At 42.7% G+C, this 24,142-nt stretch overlaps 1 protein-coding gene across 1 annotated transcript in view; it reads left to right on the top strand.

The window, feature by feature from the left end:
- LOC139708046 (huntingtin-like) overlaps positions 1-24,142 on the top strand; it is an 81,027-nt gene that overhangs the window by 15,202 nt on the left and 41,683 nt on the right. Inside the window, exons 7-22 of the mRNA XM_071620034.1 lie at positions 5,718-5,859; positions 6,234-6,415; positions 10,962-11,172; positions 11,735-12,274; positions 12,689-12,913; positions 13,684-13,848; positions 14,792-14,886; positions 15,535-15,674; positions 16,543-16,603; positions 17,036-17,133; positions 18,057-18,330; positions 18,849-19,018; positions 19,924-20,084; positions 20,744-20,955; positions 21,954-22,083; positions 22,644-22,762. Of these exons, the coding sequence (XP_071476135.1) occupies positions 5,718-5,859; positions 6,234-6,415; positions 10,962-11,172; positions 11,735-12,274; positions 12,689-12,913; positions 13,684-13,848; positions 14,792-14,886; positions 15,535-15,674; positions 16,543-16,603; positions 17,036-17,133; positions 18,057-18,330; positions 18,849-19,018; positions 19,924-20,084; positions 20,744-20,955; positions 21,954-22,083; positions 22,644-22,762 (2,925 nt within the window). The remainder of the gene's footprint in view (positions 1-5,717; positions 5,860-6,233; positions 6,416-10,961; positions 11,173-11,734; positions 12,275-12,688; positions 12,914-13,683; positions 13,849-14,791; positions 14,887-15,534; positions 15,675-16,542; positions 16,604-17,035; positions 17,134-18,056; positions 18,331-18,848; positions 19,019-19,923; positions 20,085-20,743; positions 20,956-21,953; positions 22,084-22,643; positions 22,763-24,142) is intronic.

Here is a 24,142-nt window from a genome sequence, read left to right as displayed (position 1 = left end):
AAAAGCAAAAGAAATTGCATATTAGAAAACCATAATCCTATACGCCCCCCCCCCCCAGTCTTTGAGAGCAACAAAGGCGAGAGAGCGTAGTACATATGTGGATGTACAAAAACATGAACGCTAAAAAACAGAACAAGAAAAGGAATGAACAACAACTTGAACAGGAACACCTGTGCACAAAGTCCAAAGTCAGTATGTGTGCAACGATATAAAAGGGGTCTCTAATCTGGGAGCATCAAAACTTAAGGGTCATTCTGGAACCATACAGGTGGCTTTGAGTGGCGAGCAGAGTGGCGAGGAGCAGACGGGGAGTCATGACAGGAAGGAGTAGATGGGGCTGCCAGGAGAGGAGTGGGATGTTCCTTCAGACCCGGAGCATTGTGAGGTAGCAGGGCACGAAGGGCGCGGGGGACTCGGCCCGTGGGGGGAGCAGTTGTTGGAGTATCAACTGCAGGAGATCGAGGAGTTGGGGTAGAGTCATCTGGGGTGAGGGGCGGACTGGTGTCTGCTAGGGAAGGCCTGGTTGTTGGTTGCGCCTGGGTGATGGGTGGCTGCTGGTTAGTAGCTCGTGCAGGTGCAGGAGGTTCCAGGCTCAGAGGAGGTTGAGGTGAAGACGTGGCAAATGGGGGTCCTGCTGGGGTTGGCTGGGGTGTTGGTGCAGGCGGAGTTGTTGGGCCAAGTGCCATCAATAGGGGTGCACATGGGACAACTGGGATGTATCGTCGTAGGAATCTTCTGTTGCGGAGAGTGACGCGACCGGAGCCATCGACCCGCACGACATATTGGTCGAATTGCCGTACTTCTACAACAATTCCAGTTTTGTCCCATTTTGTCGGGTTGGGGCCGGTTTGGTTTTGGATCCGGACATAGTCGCCAATAGCCAGTGGTGGGAGGTGACGTGTGTGCTCTGATAGGCGTTCAGCAGAACGCATGTGCCTGTTTCGCAGAGCCTCTTCCCGGGATGTAAGGGTATCGCGCCATGTGCTGTGTGGTTGATATTTCCCTGGGTGGATGGGTATGAAATCACGGATCGGACGCCCAAAGACACACATGGCAGGGGAAAGGCGTGTATCCCGGTCGGGCGTGTTTCGATATTGGAGCATGGCACGCTGGAACGAGTCGGTGTCAAGGGAGCCTTGGGCGTCCGTGTTGTCAGTGAGGAGGCGCTTGACAGTTTTGACGCCAACCTCTGCCCGACAGTTGCTATGGGGAAAAGCGACTGACGAGAGCCGGTGGTGAATGCCCCAGTCACGTAGGAAATTGCGAGTGGTCCCAGCTGAAAATTCAGGTCCACCGTCCGATGACAGCTCATCGCTGATGCCGTAAGTCACAAACATGCGACGCAGTGCAGCAATTAGTCCTTTGGCACCGTTGGCGGCATGTTCAACAATTGGCCAGTTGCTGTAGCGATCAACCACAACCAGGTAGTGACGACCACGGTTGGTGAAGTAGTCTGCCGCGATGCACTGAAACGGGTAATCAGGCTGTACCGGCGGGGTCGGGGGTGCAGCTGGCTGTGAGGGTGCCATCCTGTTGCAGGACGAACAGCGTGCCCGCATCTTAGTGATGGCAGGAGTCATGCCCGGCCAGAAGAATGAGGACTCCGCCCGTGAGCACATCATGGTGACACTCTGGTGGGCTGAATGTAATGCCTGGAGCACCTGGTCTCGAAGTGATGGGGGGATGATGATGCGGTCCTTGTACAGGCATACCCCATCAAATTCTGTGAGATGCATACGGAATTGGTGGTACGGACGGAGCTCGTGGGGGAGGTCACATGGTAGCGCAGGGAAACCAGCTTGGATGAACTCGATTAACTTGCACATGGTTTGGTCGCTGGATGTGGCGACTCGGACATCATCCCATGTGATGGACCGAATCACCTCCGCGGGGGGGAATGCTGACTGACTGCAGATCTGGACTGGGTCCGGGTCACGTCTGCGGATAGCAGCAAGGAAATCATGGGGCAGTTCAGGTGGCTGGCAATATTTGGTGACCACGCTGACAGGTGCTACATCATCAGGGAGGGTGAGCGGTGCGGGCTGTCCAACTGGGTGTCGGGACACGCTGTCGGCTGCGGCATGGCGGATGCCAGGTATGTGGACCATGCAGAAGATGTAGCGAAGGGATTTTTCCTTCAGGTTGCGGAGTCGGGGGTTCGGGATATCGTCAAGCGATCGGTTGCTGAACACCTTCAGCAGGGGCTTGTGGTCTACAGCAATGATCAAATCTGAGCAGCCAAGGACGAAATGGCGAGCTTTGTCAAGGGTATCCACGACCGCAAGAGCTTCTCCCTCCACAGGGGCATAGTGGGATTCTGCTCCTGATGTGAATCTGCTCCCTACAAGGGTGATCCTCCAGCCTGTCTTGCAGCAGAAGGGTTTGTTGGAGGAGCAAGAACAATGCTTCTGGAAAAGCCAAAACCCGATGCCTGCCTTGCTCCAGTCAGTGGCGAGGCAGGTTGGCTTGGTCTTGTCAAATATTTCCACCCCTTTATGGATTTCACTGATGATCATGGATTTCGACTCCTCAAAAAGACGGTTGAGCTGGTTAGTCCACTGGAAGGGTGTGCCGGGTTTGAGGAGGGAGCGGAAGGGCAGCATGAGTTCAGTCGAAGCAAAGGCATACGAGACCTGGTTGATGAGGCCAAACCAGCTGCGCACATCTGTAATGTTGCGAGGGGTGGGAAAGTTCAGGATGGCTTCGAGGTAGCGAGAACAGGGGCGCACAGTAGTCGGCGTGATCTCAAAGCCGGCTAACTCCGTGGTCATCCTGGCAAAGGAAAACTTTGCAGGGTTGAGGGTGATCCCATTGTTGCCGCAGGTATCAAGCCACCTAACTGCCTGGAAGAATGCCTCTTCAATGGTGTCTGCCCACATCAGCGTGTCGTCCACGCACTTGGTTTTCTGTGGGATGGTAGGACAATTTCGTCAAACCGGCGGCTGTAACCGTCACCAGAAGCAACATAGCCCTGTGGGGCAACACGGTAACGGTACCGCCCCCAAGGCGTAATGAAAGTGGTGAGATGGCGATCATCCTCGTGCAATGCAACGCTGTGGTAGCCGTTCCATGCGTCAAAAACAGTCTTGCGAACATTTGGTGGTATCGCACGGGCCTGGTGAAAAGGAGACTGTGTGTGGTGGGTCTCACGGACTGCATGCAGATTGAGAGGCTGGAGGTCGACTGTTCGCCTTGGTTTGCCAGACTTCTTTGGGCAGATCACCATCTTGTGGCACCATGTGACTGGGGTGCCAACCGGTACTGGTTCGATGACACCAAGACGTACGTCTTGGTCAAGGCCTGCCTTCACATCGTCCTGCCAGTGAATAGGAACAGGAATGGGGGTGTGGTAAGCAACAGGCTGAGCGTCAGGGTCAACCATAAGCCGGAGAGGGGGACCAGCCATCATTGGGAGCGGTTGGTGCTCGCAAACATTGAAGGTGCTGGACTTGTAGTGGTCAAGTAGCCATTTTTCGATTTCCTCCCTGTTCTCCTCAGTTGCTGGGAAGGGGAGGGATGTGGGTGGAGTGGGAGGCATCTGGCGCCGAGGGCAGTCACAGGAGGGCGTGAGGCAGGAGGCAGGTGTGGATAGCGGTTGGGTCACAGAGGATGCATTGTTGGGACTGCTGGGCTTGACTGCCTCGCCGATGGTGGGAATCTGGCTGGAAATCATGCCGAGAGCGATGCAGGCTTGTTTCGAAAGGAATAGCCGGTCGGAGGAGTCGGTGAAATATACCATCTGTCGCGTTTCCAGGGTGTCTCCTGATGGGGAAGTGCCGGAAATGCGGAGGGCTAGGGCACCTGCTATACGAATGCCGCTTTTGTTGGCAGCGGTCATTTTCATCGTGACAGGAATGAGGTGTTTCCTGTCCAGTCCCAATTTGGACAGGAGTTGGGTGCCAGCCAGGCATGATTGGCAGCCGGTGTCAGCCATGGCCGGGTAAGAGGCTGATGGTGTGGCGCCATAGGTGGGGGTGGGGAGGCCGAGGTCCTGGGCATCAAGAGGGTTTGCGGTAATGGATACGCAAAGAAAAGGTTGGGGGTCAGACGCCCGCCTTTCCCATGCATTGCAGAACTCGTTGTAAATGTGGTGGTCGAGAGTGATTGCATTGGCGTCCATGGGCTGGGTGTCGTTGACAGAGCATAAGGATTGAAATATGCCGGTGGCGTCGTCAGGCGACTCCTGTGTGTTGGCCATTTGTGACGGTTGTCGCCGCTGTGGTTGGCGGCACACACTCTCGTGATGGTGGAGAAGTCCACACTTTGCACAAGTGTGACGGTATGCAGGGCATCGTTTTATGCGGTCCTGTTTGGCACTCGTGTGACCTGGCTTGCCACAGTGGCCGCATAGCTGAGGTTGTGATTCACGGGGCTGTGTTTTGTCCTTAGCGCGGCGCTTGTAGGAGCTGGTGGCAGCTGCAGTAGTGGTGGCCCCACTTTCAGTATGTTGGAGACGTCCTGCAGAGCGCCGACCACTCTCTTTGGCCTCCACATATTGGAGCACCTTCTCCAAAGACATGTCCTGCTGGGATTGTCCAAGGATGTCAAGGCGGATTTCCTCGTCTTCTAGTCCACGGATGAGCGCATCCCTGATCATGATGTCGCTGAAATCAACGACAAGGTTGCATGTGCACTCCTTCCTGTAATTGCAGACACTGGCCTGGCCGCGAAGGCGAGCAGCGAATGCCCGCACTGGTTCATCACGGTCTTGGCGCATTTGCTGGAGCTGCATCCGGGCTACCATAATGTTCTCCTAGCGGACTGCCAGGCTTTTGATGTTTGTGAGAATGGTTTGCTCATCCTTTGATGTGAGGGCTCCAAAGGTTCTGGTCAAGTCCCTTCGTAGTCCTTCCTCGCAGCACTCAAGCAACTGGAAAGCGAGGTCAGGTTCTGCGAGGTGAGTGGCCGCCTTGTACTCAGACCACCGCAGTTCGAAGTAGGACCACTCCTCGCTTGTTCCCCCGGCCGTAACAACTGGTCGTTTAACCTTCTCCACTTTGGCAGCACTTGAGGCGGGAGCAGGTGTCGAGACAGGGGTGGGTGGGTGGGCAGTACGGGCGTGGAGGTTTATGAGGCTGAGGAGGACCTCTGGGGGGGTGGTGTTGGGCCATGATGCGTTGCAATCAGGGGCTGAGCAATTGATACGGTCCATTTCCAGAGTCCTCGAAAGATGCTGTAATCATCAATAAGTTCTGACTTTTTAGCTGACACTTGGTTTATCGTCAGCCATTGATTACAGCATCTACATGTGTATAAAAAGCAAAAGAAATTGCATATTAGAAAACCATAATCCTATAGTTATCTCCTCAAAAACGTTGTTTGTATAAACCGTATGTATGTTTGTTGAATTACATTTGTATTAGTGTTTTTATTATTATTGTTGTTGTTGTTATTATTATTATCATCTTTATTATTATATCATTATTATTATTATTATTATTATAATTATTATTATTATTATAATTATTATTATAATTATTATTATTATTATTATTATTATTATTATAATTATTATTATAATTATTATTATTATTATTATTATTGTCATCATCATCATCATTATCATTACTTTTGCTATTACCAATCTATGCATTCTGATTCAAAATCTTACCTGCTTTGTTTATGCGAAGTATTATCCAATTGCTCTCTATATAACCAAAAAAGATAAATTGAATATGAGTTGTGTGTATGTTGTATTTGGTTTTCCGTGGCCTTAGAACCTGATGAAAGTCCTGTTCCCCAACCTGAAGCACACATCTGCCACAACCAGGAGGACGGCTGCGCGCTGCATCGTTCTCATCTGTCAGCATGGTCGCAAGCCTGCCCTCTACTTCTCATGGCTTGTACAAGCTCTTCTCAGTGAGTCCAGATGTGATGCTTCTGGCATTGGCATTCACAAAATGCAAACATTTTTTATCCAAATTTGCCACTCTTCCCACTTCTAAGAAATACATGTAGTATGAATCACGTTACAATTGTTTAACAGAGTACAGAAAAAAACAGTGACATATGAAGAGGCTAAATAGTTGCGTGCAGATGTCTTCCACCCTTGTCTGTGAGAAGAATAATAAGTGTTTTAAAATTCATATCAGCATTGAGTAATTCATGCATCATCTGTACTGACTTAGAGGAACTCTAAGTTTTGTAGTATCAGTGACAGGATGTGAGCTAAAAATAGTGATGAAAGACATATCCATTCTTAGACATTAATATCAGTTTTATCTGTCTTCCAGTGTTTGTGATCCCTGTCAAGGACAGTTTTGCTGTCCAGATCCACCTGGGTGTCCTACTGTGTCTGCGCTACACCATCCCCCACCTGGTCATCCAGAAGTCCAAGGAGCAAGGGTTAAAGGGCAGCTTTGGGGTCACCAAGAAAGAGGAAGAGACGGGAGTCAGAGATGAACAGCTCGTCAAGGTAACCAGAACTTTTCTAGGAAACACTTTCATGTAGCCCTTTAAAGGGATGGTATAGTTTTGTTTGAGATGGGAATTCGGGTTTTCACTTTTTGCAAGATAATTAGAAACCACTAATGAAATATGGAAAAGCATATGATTCTTAAAGAAATTCAAAGTTTATTTGATGATACTCTGTTTTGAAATGGCTGAGATATTCAAAAACAAAGCTGTCCTAATAAAAGATGGGACCCACCTTTTATGAGGACCATTTTGTGTTGCTGTGTATTTGGATATCTCAGCCATTTCAAAACCAATTTTCCTCAAATAAGCTTTGCACATACTTCCAGGGGGGCAGGTCTGTCAGGGAGCGACATTGTTATGCCTCCGCCACGAAGTGGTGCCGGAGGCATTATGTTTTCGGGTTGTCCGTCCGTCCGTCCGTAATGAATTTTGTGGACAAGGTAACTATCAAAACCTGTTGAGGTATCCTAATGAAACTTGGCATGTATGTGTATTAGGGGGTGAAGTTGTGCCTATCAACTTTTGGGTGCACATGCTCAAGGTCAAAGGTCAAAAGGTCAAGGTCAAATACATAAAATTTCACTATTTCCACCATATCTATTGAATGCCTGAAGATATTTTCTTGAAACTTAGTGTATACATGTATTACCCAATTAAAATTCTCTGGTGAAAGTTTGGGTCATGAGGTCAAAGGTCAAAGGTCAAAAGGTCAGGGTCAAATACATAAAATTTCACTATTTCCACCATATCTATTGAATGCCTGAAGATATTTTTTTGAAACTTAATGTATACATGTATTACCCAATTAAGATTCCCTGGTGAAGGTTTGGGTCATGAGGTCAAAGGTCAAAGGTCAAAAGGTCAGGGTCAAATACATAAAATTTCACTATTTCCACCGTATCTATTGAATGCCTGAAGATATTTTCTTGAAACTTAGTGTATACATGTATTACCCAATTAAAATTCTCTGGTGAAAGTTTGGGTCGTGAGGTCAAAGGTCAAAGGTCAAAAGGTCAAGTAAAAATATTAAAACTTCTTTTTTTTCTCCGTACCTTGGAAAATTGTTCAAGGTATCTTCATGGAACATAGTATATACATGTACTGACTGGAAGTGATTATCTAGAGAATGTAGGGTTCATGGGGTCAAAGGTCAGGGGTCAAAGGTCAAGTGCAACACTTCAAAATTTTACTATTTCCCTCATATTTATGTAATGCCAGCAGGGTTATTTTTTTTTTTACACTTGGTGTATGCATGTGTAACCTAATAGAAATTCTCTGGAAAGTTTTTTTTTTCTTCTTTCTTTGCCTCAAAGGTCAAAAGGTCAAAAATCAAGTGAAAGTGCTGAACCAACTTTTTCCTCCATATCTCGGAAGTGGCTCAAGTTATCTTGAAACTTAGTACATACACTGTATTATGCATGTTCTACCTGAAAGTGATTATCTTATGAATTTTAGGGTCAAGGGCCAGATGAAAATGGTAACAATTTACTATTCAATTCAGAAATTCACACCAATTTTCCACACCTGTACCTTGAAAATTACTCAATGCCTAAATGTATGAATGGGTCAAAGTCAAGTTAAAGTCCTTAAATCCCTAGATACATGCTCTCCTATTCATCCAATTAAACCTAGGTCAAGGAAGGTGAACATTCAACACATTTGTGACAAATTTGTTATTTAAATATTTTGCCAATTTTGTGAAAATGTAATAACACATTGTCCACATGTACTATCTAGACCTATTGGGAAAATCATGCATTATGGCGGAGGCATACCAGTCGCCAAAGCGACATTTCTAGTTAAATTTTGTAGTACCTGAAGTAGAAGAAGAAATTTCTATTTTTCAGTCGCTTATAGTGGAAAGTGTTGATCGCATGTAGTGTAGCACGATTATTTCAATGCTGAAAAAAAAAATGGGTCATTTGAAGAAAGTGTGGATTCAAGATTAGATCCTCTGATAAGTTAGCTTTATAGAGGGTATTATGAGTTGAGGAGGGATATAACTGATGTGATTACTTGCCACAACACATACACAATAATGATGGCATTGTGAGAAATTGATTATGTTTAAGTTGGAATATACCAATCAGGGGCAGATCCACAAATTTAGTAAGGGTGGGTGCCTTTACAAATTAAAGGGGTACGAATGCCCCCATTTTTTTTTCTTTTCATTTATTTTGTTTTAACAGAAAGTAAATAGGGGTGCGTGCCCAGTGCGCCCCCATCTGGATCCTGCGCCATTGCCAATGTTCCCCAGTCCTGGGACTGCGATTGTAAACTGAAAATTTGCTGATTACTCAAATGCTAGATCAGATCAGCTGACTCCTTCCATGTGATGAGGATGGAAGGGCAGTTAACATCTGGGGCAAATTTTGAGAAATCCATATATACCATGGATCTTCATCAAATGATTCAAAACTACAGTGAAATCTGGAAAGGCAAATTAGCATTGTATTGTGTGAAGGGGGGCGGGGAGGGGGTAAATTACTGTTGTTGTCTCACCCTTTAATTATCAGCAGGTAAATACTCTTGAAATTTGTACTGTAGAAATGACTAATGTTGCCAAATTCTTCACTAGCTCAGACTCTGATTTCTTGTACATATTGCCCATGGTTGTATCATTTATGTTACTTCTTTTCTTCTTTTAATGTAAGGCATCGTAACATAAAAAAGGGGGAAGAAAATGTTGCGTGTTCTTTGTGCACTCAGATAGTTGTGATGAATATAGAATGCCTTAATTTGGAACACAGGAAAATGACCCAGTAATTAACGATTGATATAGCGTGGTTACTTGAGGTGGCAGATCTAGATTCATTACCATTTGGCACTTTTCTGTAAGTGCAGGAAAATACAAACCATGCCTTGCACAAAGTGATCTGGCAATGAAGGGAATAGAGATTAGAGAAATACTTCTTGGAATGTTTGAGGAAAATCAGAAAATTCATTAATTCAGTAAAGTAATGATAAATGTCATGCCCCACCATCCCAACAGAAAAGTTACTCCAGTCAGTTTCTGAGATTACACCAGAACAACAATATGCAGAAAATAAATTTTCTTTTTTTTTTTAAACAAAAGTATGCGCTCCGTGGGACTTTTTGGAGAGACAGACAGTTGTCTTAACCCTATAGGCCTCCGAGGCGGCCCCCCTCGACGTTCCGCGCGATGTATCGCAATCGCAAAAAGCTATCGCCGCGACGTTTCATGACTTTTTTCTTTTGAGTCTCCCGCATCTTTTGACACCAAATTTGCGACGCCCGGGCGCGCGGTTCCAAAGTTACGCATAAATATGTACATGCATGTCAGACCAAAAATTGCTCAAAAACGTTAATTCGTGTACAATTTCAATGCAAACTGTGCTTACTGGCAAATTTCATAAAAGCATGATTATTTTGGTGTTTTATTGATTAGAATCAATGAATAACATATTTTCTTGTTCGGAGCGATGTCGCGGACAAATTTCATTGAAAAAACAATGAAAAACATACAGTCGAAAAAACAACGAAATACATAAGAAATTCAAAAAAACAATAAAATACTTAAGAATTTTTTCTGATATCACAATTTTTTTTATTACATTTGGTAAGGACACTAAAAAGAATATTAACACAAAAAATGTGCCTGTTTTGAGCTTTATTTTGTGATTTATACTAAATAGTCTGATTTTATGCATCATCCTGCATAAATTAGCATAATTTAGCATAAATGATCTTTTTTTTTTTTGAAAAATTAACTTCATGGTATTTTAGATTACATCATAGGCAATGTGTGTGCCAGTTTTCGTCGCGATCACGCGGTCGACAGCAGAGATCTGGAGGGGGGGGCCTGGGAGCCCCCCCGGCTCTATCAACTACCTAAATAGCCTGGCCTAGTTAGGGTTAAGGTGAACACTATCGTGGGTACACCCCTTCTGAGGGAGGTTGATGAGGTAAAATCTCTGAAACTCTTGTTATCAATTAGTTCCATCTTTATTCTTAATTCCTCTTAGAATTGAATGCTCTTTGATATTTGATAGAAGTGGTTTCTAATTATCTCGCAAAAAAGTTAAACCTGAATTCCCATCTCAACCAAAGCTATACCATCTCTTTATTATTTATACCGTGCTTTGTTCAGCAAATTGACTTGCATGGTGGAGTGCTTCTTTTGCCGCTTGGCACAAATGTCTAAAAACTTAGTAGAGATACTTGACTAAAGTCACCAAAAAGAAATTCTGTTTTGGGGATTCCCTTTAAAAGCAACAATTTTGAAGGAATGCTGTGGGAGAGTGGGCTCAAATCTTGCTTGGTTTGTTCATCTCTAAACAAAATATTTTGCTGACAGTATTCCTTTTGACCCAAGTATATGAAAAGTGGATACTTTCCAATACTACAGGAATTATAGTGGCAGGGACCGTGGTATACCAATGGCAACACTGAAGAGAATACCCTGACTATCACAGGTGTAGCAAGACTATTATTTCCACGGCAGGTATTGTTTGTTCTGATGTGTGGCTGTGAAGTGCATGATTTAGAAAAGCTCAAAAAGATTTTTGTACGTACTTTCACAGATCTATGAGTACCTGGTCCACTGCACTCGGCACGCTGACCACAACGTGGTGACCGCCACGCTGGAAGCACTGCAGCAGCTGCTGAGAGAGCCTCCCAGACCACTCCTGGACATTCTTATGTCCAGCAAGGGCATTGCGAGGGTCAGCATTTATGAGGAGAAAGGGAAAGAATCACCCAAGGAGGGAGATGGTCCAGCAGGCACTACCACTGGTGAGATCTGGGTGGATTGGTGCTAGCAAAATTTATTAAAGCATAGATAGATATGTAAAAGAAAGAAAGACTGAATGAATGAATGGATGAATCAATGAATGAAAATGAATGAATGAATGAATGAATGAATGAATGCATGAACAAAGGATCGAACGAATGAAAATTGAAATTGGTAGCTTGTGATACTAGGAGCAAAAGGATATCAAATATGTCAGAATCTAGTAGACTGTAATGTTCGGCTTTTTAACCAACAAATCATTGTCATGTGATTCAAAGGTAAAAAGTGATGAAAGCACTGGTGTACTGATGTACACTTTTTTGTCATTCACAGATTATTTGATATGATTATTACAATTTACTCTGTGATGAGAGTGCATTGATTTCAGGTAATGATTATTGTTTAAGCCAATGAATATTTAGTTTTAGGCTTTGAACTTAGAGGAAATGGAAATCTATGGGTCACAGCTGGGTGCATGGGTATAGAAAGGGTCGTGGTTATTCCTATAATGAAGAATAATGCCGTTGATATAAACATGCTGTTTTTAAACTGTGTGTCACATAGATTCTGAGGAGAGTGCAAGCTTTGCTCCCGACTCTGGTCTTGAGGAAGATCAGTACTCGACATCCGTTCAGTCCACGTCTTCTGAAACATCATCTGGACTGGTCTCAACCCCAACATCTGCCGGTTACTCTACCGGTAGCTTGGAGTCACTCCCTGCTTCTCTCTACTCGGAGACGTCGCAGCCGGACAGATCCTCCCGCGATCTGTCCGGATTCGGCGACTCGAGAACGACCAGCTTTGCGGAAACAGAGACCTCTGAAATAGTAGTAGACGACGGCACGTCAGAATACACGAACGTTGCCATCGGGGGGATGGAAGAAGATGGTGCCTACGGTCCTGAGAGTGGTTTCAAGGCGGAGGAGAACCAGAAAGATGCAGTGCAAGAGGAGGAGGATGGGTACATGGCCACGTCGCCCTCTAGTGATGAGGTTTTGGACAGTCCTGAGGGAAGGGAGGATGTCAGTCCCCTGCGTGAGAGAACAGTCACGGTGGATGAAGGAACACCAGACGTGGAAGTGAAATATAGGGTTGGCGACGTTGGTGAGTCTGGGCAGAGCCAGAATCGCCCTGAATGAATGAATGCTACCTCTTCTTTTCTGTGCATTTTAACATCATTTTCATTCATCAGTATTTAACTATTGCCTGTTTTTGTTAGTGATGATACATATTTTTGTCATGTAGATTTTAATGATTGTGATTGGTCAAATGTATCTTTTCTTTGCATGTAACAGTTACCAATTCTGTCTGCATGAAAGGTATAATCATTAGGGTAATATTTTTGTAATCATCTTCATTGTAATGTTGTAGATTATGAACTAAGTTGAGAGGGGCATACCTTTTAGCACTTCAGAGCCACTCAGAATGTTCATACAGAGTTTAGAGCATTTAGGAGTGCTCCTTGAGTGCTGTCAATGTCTTGTATGAATGGTGTATCTGTTTCTCTCCTTCTACCAGGATCCTACACGGATGAGGACCTTCCGCTACGCCACCTCCTGCGCCTCCTCGCCGGCTCCTTCCTCCTGACTGGCTACCGGGGGTGTCTCGTCCCCGACCGGAAGACGCGGGTTAGCGTGAAGGTGCTGGCCATGGGCTGTGCGGGTCACATCGTGGGCATGTACCCAAGGGTGTTCTTTGACAGGCTCTTCAAGGAGGCAGCGGAAGGAGAGGAGGGTGTGGCAGGTGAGGCTCTCTTGACCCAACTCGACTGCCTGAGCGGCTTGACCCTGGCTTGACCCAGGCTTGACCCAGGCTTTACCCGGCTTGACCCCAGCTTGACCCTATTTGATTGGCAGCATAGAATATCAGATACCAGCTTGAGCTTCTCTCAATGTTTTTTCTTTGCAGTAGTTTGACCATTCTGTTTTTACTCTGTGAGAAAAAAAAAAGGACTAGAGATATTGATTCTTCCACAGTGAGTGCCCTGGGCAGTGGTCAAGCATTTGCATTTTTGATGAGTGTTTTAATGTTGATGATGCATATATGAATTTTTATGCTTTGTGAACTCGTGATATAATAGTGTAACACGCTGAAGCTGGAATGATATTTTGAGTCTTACTGTAAAGGTGCAACCAGCTTGTTCCACAAGTAAATTTCTAATTTTAAACTTATTCTTTAATTAATGCATCATTTTTCATGTATATATGTTTGCTGCTTATGCCATATTTCTACAGTTCACATTGTGGAGTACAACATTTAACAAGTGTCGTTATAAGCTGTTTTAGTGACCATCTACCTAATGTGGTCAAGTGATTTATGTTCTTACAGGGAATCAGTTGAGCATGGTGAAGACCCTGTACTGTATATAGTGGCCATTTTGTGTTATGCTGAATATCGGCCACTTACATACTTTATACCTCACATGGTTAAAATTTCCTTCACTGAGAGTGGTACCTGTAGGCAGATCTGACTCTCGGTATTAATTCGCCTCAATCTTTCATTTCTTCCTGCAGACGAGCAGTTCCTTCGAGACCTCCTGCTGTACATTGACCACTCGGACCCCCAGCTGAGGGGACAGACCCTTCTGCTGGCTGGTCAGCTCGTCAGAGCATCGCTGATGGAGTCCGACTATGAATTCAGTGACTGGTGCTGGCAGTTGTGTCAGGAAACAAACTCGGGTGAGTCCACAAAACTTACTACCTTCTGTCACAATTATCCTGATATTGCTAGTTTGCTTCCTAATCATTCACATAATTATATGGTGGACTCCCGTTATAAGGAAGTCCATGGGGCCAGAAATTTCTTTCGCTGTATGAAAATTTTGTTATAACCAAACAAATAAACAATAAAAAAACAGAGTGGATGATGTTGCGGCCTGAATTATTACTTTGTATTAACCGGAATTTCATTATAAGCTTGTTCGTTATAACGGGGGTGCACTGTATTTTTTTTTTCCAGCTTTCTGAATTTCGACATGTTGATCAAACAACACAAATATATACATGCAGTTTTTAACTTGTTTATAAATATTTGCTGTCATACCCACATACATGTGCATACACACATATTATAACATTAAAAAGGGTGCTTGGATTTGCATACTTGCATTTATCAATGGTTGTAGTTTAGTGAATGTGACTTGTTTAGTAGATAAAGTGATACAGTAGATATTGCCTGCAATAATTCATTCAGTTAGTTTGTGATCTTTTATAAGAACATCTGAGGCCTCATTAATGTGATCCTAAAGGTGATTTCACCTCCAAGAAAACAATGATATGGTGATAGCAATTAAAGGAGTAAAATTAGAGATCTAGATCTGTGAAACCATGAAAATGTAATTGAACAAAAAATAACAAAACAATTAAATTTCCATATTCATATTCATATTTATTCCCCTCAATCTAATAAAAAAAAAATCCAATACACTCATAAGTACAGATATGTTAATGCAAATTGATGTCAAAAATGTGATAGAATGTTGAGGCAGCAAGGAAAACTGAGGTTTTAGAAACAGCTGCCACCAGAACAAAGGCATTTAAATCAAGAGTTGAATTTAGATTATGATAACCCATGTTTTCTCGATCATCTCTAATTTTTTTTTTTTTTTTTTTTTTGTGACAGAGCCAATGAGTATAGACTACCTGGTGTCCCTCATCTCATCAGCTGTCACTGATGAGTCTTCTGTCACGGCAAGAACTCTCTGTCAAGCAGCCAAGGTAAAGCAGTGCTATGCCACAGTTATATGCCGTCGTAACTTTTTTTCTTGCTATTGCTACGTTTTCGCCATGTTTTGGCGGCCACGACAGGCTCCGTTCACCAGAAACATTGTGCACCTTTGGCAAGTGAGAAATTCTCCTTTTTTTTCCTCTCTCTGTGATCTTGTTTTGTTATGAGGGTATCCTCACTCCAATGAACATATAGCTATCAGACACGTACTGTTCTCACGGTGTCTGGTCAGACTAGACTACACATACTTCCTTGTCGCCTCCCACTACACACTGCCTCAAAGTTTTCTTATGGCCTACTTCTCATCTGCACCTTGACTGCTGTGGCAAATTTTTTGACAGTTTAAAAATCTGACACAGCATCCACGGCAATCACGGCTTGTCACATTTGCCCATCCCATCATCCTGCATTGTCTCACATACATTCTGTTTTGTCCATGGTGGCCTGAAAAGTGATTGCCATGGCCACCGGGAACATGGTGTGCATATAGCATTAATTGCAACTACTGGTGTATCATTCCTGGGGTTGCAAAAACTGGTACAATGTATCTCCATTGACAAACATTAAAAATCAGTAATTAATCATTCTTGTGAACAGTTCATTTTAACGGCACCTTTGTATTTCACTACCCTCATCAGCTTTGTCTTCAAGAGCTATGCAAGAGTTGCCACGGTAACCTTGGCCTTGCCTTGACCTACGAACTAATGAAACTCACCAGGACGACGTATTGGCTGGTTCAGGTAGAACTGCTAGACCTCATCAGTACTTTTGATTTCAAGTGAGTATCCAGCTTCAGTTTGGGATCCAAATGAACATCACAAATCCATGTAGTATAGGTCTCTCCAGCTGTCCGTTTGGCTGTTTGAAATGATATAGTTCTTGAATGGTTAGTCATTGTTGAGTATATTTTCTTTGACACTGAATGACGTGAAAAATATTTGCTTTATTTAGGTCTCTGTTCAATTTACAGGAAATTTGGTACATGGAGATTCAAGTGTTGTCATTCATTGTAAAGTAAATTCTTACCACCACAATGTTTGTGAACCTCAGGAATATTCACATATCTTTATAGCACTTTTCTGTAATTGGAAATACTAGTACGTTGGACCTGCCTGGCGTACTTTCAAGGATGTCCTGCATTGTTGAACCAGTAGAAGCTTCAATAGCTGTTGAAAAACTGAGCAAGAGGGAGCTTTTATGTTGAAAGGTTTTGAAAGTCGGTGAACAACCGCAAATGATTTAAAATGGTACCCTATTTAATGAAATGATGTGTTCAAGACATGTGGTGTTCACCTGAAAAGTAGAAGACATGACTAAAAATCGGGATATTCCTTGATGTATATATGGTAATACCTGCTTCTGTTCTCCACTTTTCATGTTAACCTGTTGAAGACGAGTCCTGAGTATACTCAGTACTCGAGCAGGTGTTTATGGGAAATGTGTGTCGTAGAAAAAGCAGCTCATCCTTAATGGTTCAATTTGCTCAGTAACATTAGGGTTTGTTTGACAGCAAGGTGACATAAAGAGGTATAGTTTGTAATTCAGGTTTCTAACTTCCTATATTGCAATATATCTACATGTATATCTTATAAGATGCCTAGATTATTGCTTGGACTAAACTTGCACGTCTTTCTTAAATGACACAGATTGCTTCACTTCCTTGAGACACGCCAGGCTGAGCAAGAAAAGAAGGGTTTCGTCTTCAAGGTAAACACCTAGAGTCGACTCTGAAATCTAATCTCTCAATCTCAATTTCATTGCATCACAGTGCGTTACAATTATTTTCTGATCGTGATTTAGATACAAAATCTAGAAATATTGCAAGGGCAAAATGGCATGACAAAGATTTTGATATACCAGGTATGCCTTTGTATATAAGAATTTAATATTGTGGATAGCATGTCCTGTTATGGTCCTTTTATGGCTGTATTGCAGACGTACATGTAGATGGAAGAACAAAATGCACTGTTCTGTGAAGATGCTTTTGCATAACTCAATACACTGCATTCGTTTAAATGGCCATGCATTGTCTCTTTTCATATTGATTATCGCTGTCCTCGTGTTAGGTCCTCCCTCTCATTTATGTCATTCTTATTCAAATCCTATTCTATCTCATCAAAATAATGACGACAACAACAGAAGGATGATGTACAGAAGACAGTCCTGGAGATTCTGCTCAGGTTTCTGTCGAGTGAGGACGGCAGAGTGAGGACAGCAGCCAGTGATGCTTTAGTCAAGTAAGTGTGAGGGCTTGATGTAGGATTGTTAACATTTGCACTGTAATGGTCATGCATTTCTTTCTCATATCTGCTTTGGACTGACTTTTATAGGTACTAGTATTAGCCCTTATATTCAGATTGTCCTTTAATTCAATGTGGTGCAAAATAATGAAACATCAACTATATTAATGGCGTTTTATCGTTTCACTACTGTAGTGGTAGATTCACACAGTAGGGAGCTTTAGATTTGACACATGGTTTTAGATGCCGATTGCATTGGCCGTTCTCCTCTCTCCCTGCATCGTGTTGTAAAGTAGCTTTAGATTTCATGAAAACGCAGCCTATACAAAAGTATAATGGTGCCCCCATATGATCATTGCATCAAGTAGCTCTCTGCCTCATGAATTGAGCAGATGCAAAAATGGCCCAGAACCGACCGTAAAGACTCAGACGATTTAAGATTGATTTTGATAAGCAATTTTGCTCTGACACAGAACAGTTTTTTTTCCTCTGAATGTCCGTGTTGCAAAAATATTAAGCTCCCTTATAAACTGAATATTCTTACCAGGCTTTTCTGGTCAACGGGATATACTGTATCCTTTCTACTTGTTATGAAGTATCTTGTCTACAGCACACTTGTATTGCAACTGATTGATAAATTGCCCTACATCAACGTAAATAAGTTTATGTATACAAGTATATTTAGTTCGTACAATGTAGATTCGTCAATCAGTTGCAATAAAAACATCTTGACGGAAGAATTTCATGAATTTGAACACTTATTTGATTTCTGACACATATCTGCTGACTGTATTCCAATAAGTACATTAAAGTTTGATTAGTAAACTGCTCTTAGACAAGGATTTAGTGGAGGTATGGCAAATTGTGGAGTAGGAAAATCAGTCATACCTTTCCTTCTGTGTCCCCACTTTCCCCTGTAGGCTGATCCCCAGGCTGTTCTATCCAGTGGACCACCCCCACCAGGGCTCCATCTCAGCCCTGGCCAGGGAGCATGTGGCCCGCTACCTGGAGCCAGTGATGAGGGAACCGCAGCCCTACACTCCGGCCATCACGGCCACCATGGAGGAACTGACCGTCTTCCAGAAGTGGCCGCTCCAGGAGGGGGCGGCGGGGTCCTTCTCTGAGTCGGCCCTGTCCAGGATGGTGGCGGTCGTCTTCGACACGATGAGCAACTCAAACTCGCGTCACAAGACAGTGAGTGGATGTTGGAATCAGCAAAGCTAATTTATTGGAGTTCGATATTGAAGCTCGCCAACAGTCTGTCAAAATATATATGAGCTGACTTTGTAGCCAAACTGCCAGGTAACTTTGCTTCATCAAACAAACAAACACTTTATCAGACTATATAGTTTCTTCAAGAGAAGAAAGATTTTCCTCCGTATGATTTGTGATGACATGTTGCTGTGTATGGAAGGAAGATTTTGCCATCTGCCAAAGTCTTTATCTCCAGTGCGATCTTTGTTTAATTTTTTTTTCTTCTCACCATTGCCCTATTTGCTGATTTTTTTTTCCTTCCAGTAAGATATTTGTTTCAATGATGTTAACAGATGGAATGAAGTTTTGAAGATCCTTCCATTTCTCTTAAACAGCTCTGAGCAAAGATAATATATTTCTCTTCCAATATTGATAGTGAAAGATGATAATACCCACAATGTAAAGACTTCCCTCTCCCCACTCATTTATTCTAATTTGCCTGTGTTCTCTTCCTCCAGTATGGTTGTGTGCGTGCTCTGGCATGCCTGTCTGTGGCATTCCCCATAACAAGCCATCCGAATGCATGGGGCTGCTCACAGAACCTGTCCACCCTGTCAACTCAAGAGGGCTCCCATCCTAAGCTGCAGCGACAGAGTAGTCTAAATTACAAGAGCGGCTCTGGGACAAGGTAAAAATAGGGTGTCTTCTTATCATAGTAGCCAAGATACCTACCTGGCAACCTTTCCCATGCAGATGAAGTTGAATGAAAAAGCTGTTGTGACATTTGACAGCTAAGGTTGCAACCTTGTTATTGGACTTTGAAATATAGAAAAAAATTTTTGCATATCAATATCACAGACTGAAGTTTAAAATGATGAACATCAGGATGAATTGATATAGCAAGGCTCAACACTCACTTATTTTTGCTGGTGGCACATTTGGGCCACCAAGATCTTGAAAGTTAATTTTTTGGTGGTCCAAAAATGAAATCAGTGAAATTTAGTGGCCTGTAAAAATTAAGAAAAACGTAGGAAATTGAACATGACACAAAGCATAGAAATAATACAATAAACCATGATATCTATATGAAAATTGGCTGGTATGATAACTGCTTTAAAGACCATATAATACTGAGACTGTTGGAAGTAAGAGAGAGAGAAAAATACAAATTAGATAATCAATTAAGACTTGAAAATTATCACAAACCCTGATGATTATGTGAAAACAGGCAGGTATGATAAAGGGCTTCAAATGCTACATACTTTAACTATAATTACAGTTTACAAGTCTAACAAAGTAATCACTGAATTGAGGCATAAACATAATTTCCATGACACTTGGTACATATTCATGAATGATTATACTTCATATAGGGGGATATTTACTTGTATTACTGATGTGAAATTTGGCCATGAAATAAAGTAGTTTGGCCAAATTTGGCCTTAGACTATACTTAGATTAGCCTTGAAGACTTTAGCCTCAATCTTGAAGCAGTAACAATATTCACACTCACAAATTTTTGGTGGTCTGATATGGGAGTGGAGTCTAGTGGAGTATCTTTATTTGTCCTTGCACGCTGACCCGGTCAAGCAGTATAGGGAGCACGGGGAGTGGGGTCAGTGCAGAGGAGCTGGCCGGAGGGACAGGCTGTGGCAGTCTACCGATCATCACTTCGCTGCTGACTTCCTCGGTCACCATGCTGGATATGGCAGTGCATCATGACATGCTTCAACTCGCAACCAACATGCTTCTAGGTGAGCCCCTGTTGACCACTATGTTATCCACATTTTGAAGGGTAAATTTGCCACATTCTCAAACAATATGATTAAGAATATCTAAAGAAAGTGGTAAAATTTTTGAAGGGGTAACTATTCAAACAGAATTTGACAACTCTGTGATGCAGCATGTTAGCTCACCTTTCATTAGCCCTGTGCATAAAATTCTATTAAGTCTTTGTTATTTCTTTGGTTATTGGTGACAGAATATATTCCTTGATGCAGAGTTTGTATAGAAAAATGTATACAATAACTTATAACTGAAAACTTCCGTGATGGAAAAATGAACATTCCTTATTCAAATGAGCATTCCTTATTCTATAGTACAGAAGAAATGGGGTGAGCTCACATGTGACTTCACAAAATTGCCAATTTGTGTTTGATTGGTCACCGTTTCAGAAAAAAAAAAATCATATCTTTCTTAGTTGTGATCACAGTGTGTTCAAACTTTCACTGTCCTGTTCCTCTAATTTTCTGCTTCTATTGACACAAACTAATTTTCAGGGTGTACTTCCCCTTTAACCCTCAGATTCCTCAAGTCACCCTCTGACATAGCAGATTTACACAAACATGATGATTAGGGTAATGCGATGGGTGAAAGTGAACCAGAGCACTGTTATTAATCTACATCCGTACAGGTGCTGCTGCCAACTCACTCAAGAGCAACTCCGGAGTCAAGCGTTCCATGCCTTCTTCCCAGGAGGCGGAGTCCGGTGGGGAGAGCTGGCAGTGTCTCCGCAATCGCCTCCTGGTCCCTCTCGTGGACCAGGTGGTCCTCCACATTGTGCGCCTCATTAGCATATTCAGTCATGTGATCGAAGGCAACCAACCAGGTCCGCCCAAATCTCAGGTAGTGTGTGTTTTCATGTTTTGTCTGAGGTTTCTTTTATCTCCAATGTTTCTAATGTTGTGTGTCATTAGTTATATAATAAGTGTTCAAAGCATGTCTATATCTTTCTAATAGGACAGGAATTATCTATTGCATACTGATGATTTTAAAAAATACAACTCAAGGATATTGAGAAAATCATTTTGTAGTCATTTAGTGTTCCGGTCTTATTTTTAATACATGAACCAAAATGATGACTTTTAGTTCAATTCAGATTTGTTCACAGATTACTGTTAGTGCAGCATGATGAAGGAAATGTTGTTGCCAAAGTACTAGTAGATAAACTACGACATACTATTTACTTTTTTTAATGTGGTCAATATTTTAAGATTTTTAAAACCTAATGTAGACACAGGCTTCTGGACATGATGCCATTGATGTAGTATATTCCCTTGTCTTGTTTGTATATGTTTGAGACTTTGTTCATTATTTATCATTCAATAAGCAAATGGTGTATCACTGTTATATATTTAACTATATTTTTTTATCATTTCAATTTGCCTTATCATGTGGCTCAGACAGTAGTGCTTCTGCCTCGCAGATAATGGCTCATGTCAGATTCCCAGTGAGTCTGTCTGAGCAATGTTGTGTGTAATCATGGCATCCCCTCTAATAAGAGACAGAGACACTCTGTCCCTCAGATAGAATATTAAGTGGAGGTCCTGTGTGTGAGGGAGTCACAACTCACACACATAAAAGATCTCGCTTCATTCATTCGTTGTAAAGAGCAGGGTGCTAATCCCATGAAGTGATCCATCACTCACATGAAAAACAGGCAAATGATGTTGATCCCTTGAGGTTCGCACCAGGTGACTAGCAATAGTCAGCAGACGGTATTGACCAGGCACATCATGCCATACGAAGAGGGAGAATATGTATTCCAAATCTCTGCAGTTGTTCTGTAGCATTAAATCCTAGTGCATTGGTTTTATTCCATGTTTCTTTCCGTGTCACTACAGACTGCCCTGCCTTCCCTGCCAGCTGGCCCCTCCCTCAGCCCCATCAAGAGGAAGAGCAAGCTAGGTAGAGACAAGGACACGCCCGACCAGTCCCCAGCCACGCCCCAAAACCCCAGCAAACCAACTCCAGGTAAGACATTAAGTAGTCATTTCCAATAACACATAGTGATCAATGTGTCCCATGCGTTGTTTAAAGAAAGAAGGACCCCCTCCCCCCAAAAAACCAAACAAACAAACAAACAAACAAAGAAACAAAACAAAACAAAGCAAAAGTAGGTGTTTTTGAATGCAGATAGAATGTAAAATGCAAATTCCCAAATGTTTTGTTCTGACTTGTGGCTGGCTGTATATTAGTTCATTCATGACACGTATGTTATAAGAGCTCTATTTTTGTCCTCATTTGTGCTTTGTACTTTTGTATGATCATGAATTTAATCTCGACTTGTACGAAATTAAGACTTGCTGAAGTACTACAGTACAGTACAGTTCAGTACAGTACAGTACAGTACAGTACCGAATGCATTGTTCTGATGTGTCAAGTCAAACAGGACTGTCAAATGATACCGTTTCATATTTGATCCAACTGCTGTCATTCCTATATTCATACTGCAAAATCTTCCATACGCATTAGCACTTGTCTCTGTGTCTGAATTTAATTTGGTGATTGTATTTCTGTGCATTATTTTCCAGACAAGACAGAGGCTGCTGAAGAGAAGAAATCCACCAAGTCAAGCTTTGCCTCCTTCTACCAGCAGGCTCATTATATGAGGATCTATGAGGTCTTGAGGGGAGCCTACAAAAATTACAAGGTATTAATGGTAGAAATGAGCCGCCAGATTCTCTTTCCTGCTTCAGTGTAACAAGGCACAGCTCTTTCCTTGGGAAGGCAGTGTTACCGGCTATTTAGGAGTCTTAGAAACCCAGAATGACATATTAAAATGAATTAACAAAACTAAATATCTCTGTATGGGAAATTTTCATACATGTAGAGGGCTTGCACAAAGTAATTTTTCATGATGAAACGTTATGCTTTCTCTCAGATCGAAAAATGTAGTGTGTTTGTGTCAGATATCTGTCATTGTTAGTCCTTATTTTATATTTATACCCCCGCCAAACGAAGTTTGAAGGGGGTATATAGGAATCAGCGGACGGTCGGTCGGGCGGTCGGTCGGGCGGTCGGTCGGGCGGTCGGTCGGGCGGTCGGGCGGTCGGTCGGGCGGTCGGTCCGTTGCAAATCTTGCGTCGCGAACTACTTCCTCAGTTTTCAACCGATTCCCATAAAACTTGGCACAGATGTGTGCCTTGGGTTGTAGATGTGCAAGACGTATTTTTTGACAGTACCCAAAAGTACGTTGCCATGGTAACGGCATATTATGGGCAAAAATGGGTACAAATCTTGCGTCGCGAACTACTTCCTCAGTTTTCAACCGATTCCCATAAAACTTGGCACAGATGTGTGCCTTGGGTTGTAGATGTGCAAGACGTATTTTTTGACAGTACCCAAAAGTACGTTGCCATGGTAATGGCATATTATGGGCAAAAATGGGTACAAATCTTGCGTCGCGAACTCCTCCCACAGTTTTTGATCAATTTTTATGAAATTAGGTACAGATGTTCATCTGAATATGTTAATGTGCAAGACACATATTTCCGCAGTGACAAAAAGTGCGTTGCCATGGTAACGGCATGTTATTGGTAAAATATAGGGCAAAATGCTTCATGGCAAAACTGCTTCATCAGTGTTCTTCCAATTCTCATGGAATTCATATTGAATGTTTGTCTTAGGATATAGGTCAGCATGACACATTTCTTGACAGTGACAAAAAGTATGTTGCCATGGTAACAGCTCACATATTATGAGCCAAAATGATGGAAAATTTTGTGTTGCAAACTACTTCCTCAGTTTTTGCCCAATTTCCATGAAACTTGGTACAGACGTGTGCCTTTGGTTGTAGATGTGCAAAACGCATTTTTCGACAGTACCCGAAAGTACGTTGCCATGGTAACGACATATTAATGGCAGAAGATCAAGGAAAGATCTTGCGGATTTAACTACTTCCTCAGTTTTTTGACCAAAGCTTATCAAATGTTGTTTTGACCAAAGCTTATGAAATGATGTTTGACGGGGGTATAACCAGTCGCTGTAGCGACATTTCTAGTTCTTATTAGCAGGTCACAGCCTTACATCT

This window comes from Diadema antillarum, unplaced genomic scaffold (genome assembly GCF_040938485.1).
Source record: "Diadema antillarum isolate AM-2024a unplaced genomic scaffold, OU_Dant_1.0 seq00001295_RagTag, whole genome shotgun sequence".
In the NCBI taxonomy this organism is placed as follows: domain Eukaryota; kingdom Metazoa; phylum Echinodermata; class Echinoidea; order Diadematoida; family Diadematidae; genus Diadema; species Diadema antillarum.
The sequence above is the reverse complement of the archived record's forward strand: the minus strand, read 5'-3'. Positions and strand labels throughout refer to the sequence as shown.